This window comes from Clavelina lepadiformis, chromosome 7 (assembly GCF_947623445.1).
Source record: "Clavelina lepadiformis chromosome 7, kaClaLepa1.1, whole genome shotgun sequence".
Lineage (NCBI taxonomy): Eukaryota > Metazoa > Chordata > Ascidiacea > Aplousobranchia > Clavelinidae > Clavelina > Clavelina lepadiformis.
In genome coordinates this window covers 9,613,001-9,621,444 of record NC_135246.1, presented here as the reverse complement: position 1 = coordinate 9,621,444, position 8,444 = coordinate 9,613,001, and the positions used below count along the sequence as shown (strand labels likewise).

General features: G+C 37.1%; 2 protein-coding genes across 2 annotated transcripts; both read right to left on the bottom strand.

Annotated features, from left to right (window-relative positions):
• Positions 1 to 1,749: 1,749 nt before the first annotated feature.
• On the bottom strand, positions 1,750 to 6,109 carry LOC143464797 (solute carrier family 2, facilitated glucose transporter member 7-like). The gene is made up of 10 exons (XM_076962787.1): positions 5,838 to 6,109; positions 5,421 to 5,552; positions 4,924 to 5,191; positions 3,847 to 3,968; positions 3,482 to 3,661; positions 3,267 to 3,358; positions 2,704 to 2,875; positions 2,452 to 2,615; positions 2,220 to 2,364; positions 1,750 to 2,107 (listed from the first exon to the last, which is right to left on the bottom strand). The coding sequence occupies exons 1-10, from the start codon at positions 5,865 to 5,867 to the stop codon at positions 1,925 to 1,927; spliced, it is 1,488 nt and encodes a 495-aa protein (XP_076818902.1). The 5' UTR covers positions 5,868 to 6,109; the 3' UTR covers positions 1,750 to 1,924.
• Positions 6,110 to 6,159: 50 nt separating this feature from the next.
• Positions 6,160 to 7,003, bottom strand: LOC143464799 (uncharacterized). The gene is made up of 2 exons (XM_076962790.1): positions 6,469 to 7,003; positions 6,160 to 6,371 (listed from the first exon to the last, which is right to left on the bottom strand). The coding sequence occupies exons 1-2, from the start codon at positions 6,584 to 6,586 to the stop codon at positions 6,160 to 6,162; spliced, it is 330 nt and encodes a 109-aa protein (XP_076818905.1). The 5' UTR covers positions 6,587 to 7,003.
• Positions 7,004 to 8,444: the final 1,441 nt, after the last annotated feature.

Sequence of the window (8,444 nt, the reverse complement as noted above, 5' to 3'; positions counted from 1 at the left end):
TTGTTCTCTATCATAACTGGATGACGATTCATGGTGTTCCGGAGCGGATTCACAGCGACCGAGGAGGAAACTTTGAGAGCCAGTTGTTTAAAGAGCTTATTGATCTTCTCGGCTGCAAGAAATCAAGAACCACAGCATACCACCCTTCTGGGAACGGAGCGGTTGAAAGAGCCAACAGAACCATCCTTTCCATCATGAAGAATTATGTCCAGCGCGATCCACTATCCTGGGATAAATCTCTTTCCTCAATTTGTGCGACCTATAACGCCAGTCGACACGAAGAGACAGGTGTTTCTCCACATTTCCTTCTGACTGGACAAGAATTGAGGTTACCAGCAGATTTGATGACAGGACAACCTTCAAGTCATCCATCATCGTCGGAAATGTTCGATTTACAAGACCGTATGCGGCTTGTCCACGAAGTCGTGAAAATGAGACTCGACCAACGTCGGCAATCCATGAAAGAACGTTACGACAAGTCGGTATCGAGACAAGCGGAGTTTCAAGTAGGAGACAAGGTCATGCTGCGAAACACTGTCATATCAAAAGATGAAAAGCGAAAGTTTCACCTTCCTTATTCAGGCCCCTACGAAGTTGTTGAAACTTTTCCGCCGGTAAATTATCTGATTCGCAATAATGAACGGACGTTAAGAGTACATTTTAACAGGCTGAAGGTAAGCAGAGGAGACCATCATACAGGGATGCCTTCCTATAATCAAGCTAGTTCCCCAGAAGATGTCCCCCAAGAATTGGACACGCCCTTGACTGGGGCTTACTTTTTTAATAGGCCTAACCGATCAAATGCAAATCGTCACGAGAGTAACAATTTTAATAACGTTTGTAACTCCCGCAATAACGGTCGACTTCGCCGAAGCCCACGTCGCACTATTCGTTACCCAGACGTCGAAACGTATTAACTGTTTATTTGTGAGGTGCTTGATGTTATGTTGTTGACTACTTTCCTATGATTTGTGTTTTATATACCACAGTTTCACATATACCAAGTATGATGATATTTTATTTCGGATCCGTTTATATATCGTCTATTTTAGCTATCAATCTCACGTTTTTATACCTTTTGTTGTGTTATTGGCATGAAGCATTATTTGTAACCCATCTTTATTGTGTTTGTACTATTGTTTTGGTATAGTCAACAAATGTTTGAATTTCTTTTATAACAAGTTATTTAAAATTTTGCTGTGGTTTTCAATGTAATGTTTGTATTTATATTATTTACATAGAAATGCTTTACCTTGATTTCCGTTTGTTTTTATTGGTGTGATAATCATAATTTTTTCGCTACTGCACCGTTTTGCTGTGTTTGGGGAATCGTTTTTGTAAACCTTTTTTTGTGGCCCACTGTGGCATGCGTGGTCGACAATTTTCTTCAAGATTAACACATTCATCTGGGTAACAGAAGTACTAGCGGTTGCTTCGTGATTTTATTGCAATTTGTCGTTTTATTTTCCATATATTTAGCTTATAGCCAGTTATGCTAATGTCGAAGCAATGTCGATGAGAAATTTATTGGAGGGGGAGGAGTGTTACGTGTTTTGTGCTCGTTGACGTGCCTTTGTGTTTCTGCCTTCGGCCGGAGGCGCTGATGGTTGTAATTGCGCATTGCTGGTTGGCGAACCAGTCACTCTACCGATGCCTGAGCTGTGTGCAGATGTGCCTTGTTTTTACCATTTTTATCAAATACAATTCTATAGTTTAACTGCAGGTCTATTCGAACCAGCATAGAAAAAGGCCGGTAACATATATACTGTAATATAACGAAGCCAAGGGAACCAACCATAAATCTCACTTAGTCACATTAAAGTTTTAATAATATGATTGTATATACTGTACAATACTTATTTATGTCTGTGCTGTCAAGGCCTGTAAGCGTTGCATTCAATGAAAACATGTTATTAGTAGACCTTTACATTTGTACAGTTTTCAGTGGAACATTAGCGTTATCCACTTTATCCCCTTTCCCATGGAACTTCGCTTGTATTTCTTCGATGGTTTTGTCTTTGGTTTCCGGAACAAAAACGATCGTGTATATCAAGAAGAAGATAGTGCATACCAGCCACGGAACCATCCTGTATGCTTTTAGTGAAAGCTTCAAATGTAATGCAAAGCAAGTTGGTTTAACCTTTAAAAAAATCTCATAAACTAAAATGCATATCCCAAGCACGTCCAATAACACAGTAGATGCACAGGTTATAGCTTACTTGAAAATAAGGAGGTAAAAATCCACAAATCCAGGATGAAAACCATAGTACCATAGTCCCATATGACAGACATGTAGCTCGTGTGGGTTCAATGGTTATCTCACTTATAAGGGCAAAGGTCGCTAATTGTGTGCCAACAGACCACCTAAATTAAAAATACGCTGGCAGGAATTATAAATATCAGTTTGGAAAGGGTATACGTGAAAAATATTTAAATTTTTCTCTCACTTACACAACCAAAAATAGCGCGACTGCAACTATGGCTAAATAAGGCATCGATGTCGGCGCGAGGTGTTTTGCGGCTTGACTTATGGTGAATAGGACGTGAGTGAAGATGATTATTGAACTTGCAGTGACATTCGTTTTCCATCCACCAAATTTCATGACAAGTTTTGGCTGTTTTAATGCAAAAAAGAAAAGAAACAATTAGTCACACAGTTTGTAAAGTTCGTACACTATGCTTGAATAAATGACTGAAACCCACCCCAAAGCAAGTAACTACAAATTGCAAAAAGAAAACACCGATGGTAGCAAAGGGAGCAACCTCCGGCTTGACCCCGGCGTCGGTGAAAATTAAGTCCATGTAGAGAAACATGTTAGTGATTCCAGTCAATGACATGTTGGCTAACAATGCAAAAACGGCAAAGAGCTGATTTCTGTAAGACTACAAACGGTAAACAAATAGCCTGATACTTAAAAAATACCTTAAATGCCACTTCTCAACAGCACAGAAATTATAGTATAAATGAAATATAAGGATAATCTGCTATTTAAGCTGTAAAGTCTAATTTGGTACTTAATCTAATCTGGTACAAATGTTGGGAATAGTTAGTACAATATGCTGATTGATCAATCATTAATTTGATCAAGTTGAGCGATTCTCATGAATGAAACAATGTTTTGGAGAGTTTTATGGGCTAAATATGGCATTTCGTCACTGTTTTTTTGATGCTTTTATAAAATGGTTTATAACTTCATATTTTGTTTTGTAACTACTTAAAAGCGATTATTAGTTCGTGTTGTCATGAATATTTATGCATGCCGTACCTATATTGGGATGTCTTTATAATTTGTCCTATTCCAAGTTGTTTCTTGGCAAGATCAATTTCATTTTGTATCCTGTCTAATTCCTGTTCCATCTATAAAACAAATATAACAAACAAAAGTGGCTGGAGAAAATGGTTAGCGCTAAAAAGTAAGTAGGATATTTATTGTACATAGGAAATATAAGCTAATGAAAGTAAGAAATTGATTATGCGCACCGAATGTGAGTCTTTGTCTTTCCGAAGTCTTTGCAATAATGCGATTGCTTCTTCTTTATGTCCATTACGGGTGAGGTAATATGGCGTTTCGGAAATTCTAACACTTGCCACCAGATATGCTACAGATGGAATGGAAATCATAGATATCGCAATTGGCCATCTGTACAATGATCCTAAGACCTAAATAAAACGTTGTTTTTTTTTCCACGGACACGTCATTATATAGACCTAATAACACACTTTATAGTCACCAGCAAATTTCAAAACCAATGAAAAACTATATGATGAACACTTTATGTCTTTACTTTATTTATGATTTTATTCGCACTGATCATTCTTTTTGAAAATAAAGATCCTCTCTATACCTTTGGATGTGACAATGACACAGCAACTACAGCGCTCAAGGCAACTGAAACCCCAAACATGCTTTGCCAAAACGCTTGGGTTTTTCTTGCGCTCGTTTCTGCTAAAGTCACCGGAATCGTCACTATACAGTAAACACAATCACAAATTGAATTAGATCGTTACAGATAAGTTAGAACTCTTGCAAGAAAATCAACAGCATAAGGCACAAGTTTAGCTTATAAACAACAACTACATGAGACCGTTTATACTTAAATTTGATTTTGGACAGAGTGATAATATAGCTAAACATTTGTTTCAAGAGCTTGAGCTCAAAAGTTTTCACGACCACTTCACCAAACGTAAGCGCCACTATAATTACTCCATCTAACTTTTTTACCATTGCGTTTAACTTTTCAAAAGTTCTTTTTGCTTAATGCACTTATAGTTTATATCTATACTAAAATTACGCCACGCGCAGAAATTGCTAACTGAACACGAATTTTGAAACGGCTGATACCCAAAAAATTGAAATGCCGTACACTTCTGTCATTACATCTTTGAGCCATTGGACCGGTTAAGTTCAGATACAATCAACTTCTACGTGCGATGTGCAGTGTAGTTGGTGGTACGACAACCATTCAGTTTAAAAACGACGTTGTCTTGTTGGGAATTTGGTACTTTACCCTGCAGGTTACCAGTCCTAAACTATTTTATGTTTTACAAAGATAATTCTGGTTTTCAGTTGTCGGCTTGTTATTAATTATTATGCTTTTCCCGTTTCGTTACAAACGATTACGGTACGACGTGTGAAATGATGACTTGACATGAAGAAATAAAAGAAATTACGTGACGTTTCAACCGCCACTTTTTATGATTAAAACATTGTGTTTCGAGCTATGTAATAACTGCTTAATATAAGTCCAACGTTTAATTCATGAAACATGACGAACGTTTTGTGGTTAAGAGGCACTAGTGTAGGGAAATTTGTTGCTATTTGTGTTTTATCTAGTTTGCGCTAGTTTTTAGTATGGTTTTTATAACCTCCAAGTGTTTTAACCAACAAACAATATAAGACAAGTACCAAAATCGTCTTTTACCATACGCCAAGCCACTTGCCAGCCCGGCCAGGAGTCTTCCCATCATAAAACTTTCATATGACCACGTCAAACCACCAATTAGTGCAGTAATTGCGACCGCGATTAAGTTCATTACGTGACACAGTTGGACAAGGTGTTTGGTGGAGATGAACCTCAACATAACTTTGCCAAAAGGACCGCTGAGAAATGCACCAACAATCATTGACGATGACGACAGAGTGAGCAAAGTGGTCCAGGTGTCTTCAGTCAAGTACTCGCCATACCGGTTCTAGCATAGAAAAACTTTTAAAGTGGATTCTGCATCTAAATGTTCAAGCTTTGTTTAATTGCATTGTCAATTGGAGCAGAATGATTACTGTCAATTTATGTCAAAACTAGTTTGGAATATTTGTTTACATGATAGGCCTACATGTTTTACTGTAATAGCCAACATTTATTACATGCATGAAAACCACAGCAGTGTTATTAATATATCAATCCAACACTCAGATACTCACCTTATAGGTTTCATTAAAAGCTATTTTTAAAGCTGGCAACACTGGACTGAGCCAGGTCATATGGTAACCAACCAAGAACGACAAGGGAAACGCGGTCATAAACAAACAAAAAACAGCAAAACGGGAATTTGTCTGTAATAAGAAATGTGCGAGTTAGTGAAATGCGTCATGTTTAAAAGTAATCATAGACAACAAATAATTGACAAAGAACTACATTCGTTGAAGCGAATAGACAAGTATAATTCACAGATAACACGTATAGTGTGAATAGGTTACAAAGTAAATGATGTTTCTGGTGCATAAGCGGCAACATCGTCATTACAGGCAAACATTTTTGGAAAGGATGTTGAAGATTTGTTAATTGCAATACAACGATGCACAAGCAAGCAGTAAATTAAAGCAAGGAAATCTTCTTACGGGTTCTGAATTCGTTTCTTTGGGTCGCATCGTTTCTTTTTATAAACCATAAACTGCTGTCCGATTTATTTGTCTACACTACAGCAATGTCATCAGAAAAGTCAACAATTCAATTTTGAAACAATCAGTAAAAATAAATGCAAGAATAACGTGCTTAAGCAATGCTCTAAACGCAATTACGTTCTTTGTTTAGTAACCTTTAACAAGCACAAATAGCACATATACAAATTTGCCATGAGCTAAAGATACTATTGTCTTAATATCTTTCATATCTGCTACAAGAAGTAAGCTGTAGCCTACGCTACTGCAAATGGTTTCTGCATCAAACGTGATTTGTAAGTTGTTCGCTGGCATTCATCTCACTAAAATAGTAGGCAATGTTGTTAGGTAGACTTTGCGGCCCAAGCCACACAAAACGCCGGAAGCAACCAAATAGTGTTGAAAATGACCTTATCGGTGGTAGGTCATGCGGTGCGCGGATCAAAGGCGTGCTGGCATTGGCAGAAAAAGACCCATAAGTTTGTAGAGGAAATGCTAGATTAAAAATGCAACGTAATAAAATTTAAGGATTAACAAAGAAATTGGAAAATTAAGGTTGACTTATTGCTCCACGGTCATGATCTGGACCAACCTGTGATTGATAAGCCACATTTCACATTGCCAAATTGCGCCTGCCGTAGCGAAAAATTCGCTGAAAGACTGTTTGACGAGACCAGTGATGAAAGACCGCAAGGTGTAAAACTTGCCATCAAAGGGTCTCCTGCTTAAAGATACTAATACAGGAAGGACTGTGTATTCTAAAGTGCTTTGAGTTTGGATGCTGTAATCATCATGCGCTTTTACATTGCTAGCCTATTTAACCTGCTTATCGTGGCCTTCCAGGAAGAGTTCTTTCTTTCTTTTACACGCAAAAAGTCAACATTTGCTGTACGAGAAAACCAATTTTAATTATATGCGTTTATGAATAGTTTTACTATTTTCTCGCACAATTGTATTGTTCCATGAAGTAGGATTTTTTCGTTTAATCTTTTGCATTGATTTCTTTAGTCACTTTTTTCAAAGACTTGACTTGAGTCCCTTTGAAGGAAATTACATAAAAAACTTGCTAACTTGACTTGAGTCAAAGTTTCAAATGGCTCAAATTCTCGAATTGGGCCATAGTCCAATACGCTAAACTTCATTGAACCCAAGCCGATTCTAAACACTTTATTTTAAAAAGCCGTAGCTAAACTTTACTACTACGTTTTTTGAGCGTTGCTAGCAAATTTCCGTTGCACGCAAATTTAGCACAAGTTAGCGCGATTTTGACGATTTAGAAATAAGAAAAAAAGCGAGTTTTATGAGCAGAAATATGATTCAGAAGTAAATTTTTGTGCGGTAAAACATTCTTCAAAGTTAGCGCTTAATATCTTTCAAAAGCCATGTAAGATGTAAAAAATTACTGTATTATATGATAGCCACGCGTTCTCGTGTAATTGTATTGTGATAATTATAATAAAACTTGAACATGTATTTCAGGATAACCAAATTTGTTGTTGAAATAATTTAAATCAATTGTAGCCAATTATTATAAGTTTGCACGGGCAATCATCATGGATCCTAAACATTTTATCATAAGTTGAGTACTCAACACAACACAGACGAATAAATAATGCCATCATAGGTAGGCCATATACTATATATAACCTAAACTGACAACATACTTACATTCAGGAATAGAATATATGAAAATAAAAAGCATAGGTAGAACAGATATTGTTTCTATGCACCACGAATTTGAAAAAAACAATATACGTCGGCCATCGGGGTATACGTAGACCCATGATTTTATTACAGCTATAACTGTCACGGGATTATTTTTATGCACCCGTTTTAGAACCAACACATTTTTATATTGCGTCACCAAATTTGTAAGTCTCTTGTTTACGGTGTGAGTTGTTACCTGTTTTAGATAGACTGCATTTTAATTACCCAATTAGGGAGTCAATTGTTCACATTGTACACTGTTTGTTCGCACCACTCTTGTAGGTTAATTTAGTCCAATATGTGGGTCAACTTCTGTTTCTATTGTGCATTGTCTCATTCGTATGCATGCTCGTCAGGTTTTCTATGTTTGCTCACGTGCTGCCGTATTTTACCTATTCATTTGTACACAAGTTTTTAATTTATCTCTTGTGACGTCTTACATCGCTAGCCCTAGGGCCTAATTGGAATTTAACGTCACGTGTTTATTTTCTCATTAAGCGACAACGGTGGAATCTGTGTTGGTGTGGTGTTGCGGTCGGCTGGGAAGTGCTGGGCGAGTGTTGATTCAGTCCACATTTGGTTTTAATACAAGAAAGTTGTTTGTTTTTATTGAGGAAATGCTAATAAAAGCTAGAAAAGCATAAGGGGCTAACTGACTAGCCGTAAAGGCGGGAAGTTTCTTGGCTAAGGAAAATCTTGGTTACAATTGGCGAGCGCGCCAGGATCAGATACAGAATACATGCAGATACAATACAGGTACAGGTACAGATACAGATACCGATACAAGATACAGATACAATACAGAAAGGATCATCAAATTATGTTACTGCGTTCGTTTGCGAATCACGAGTTAAAAAGTTT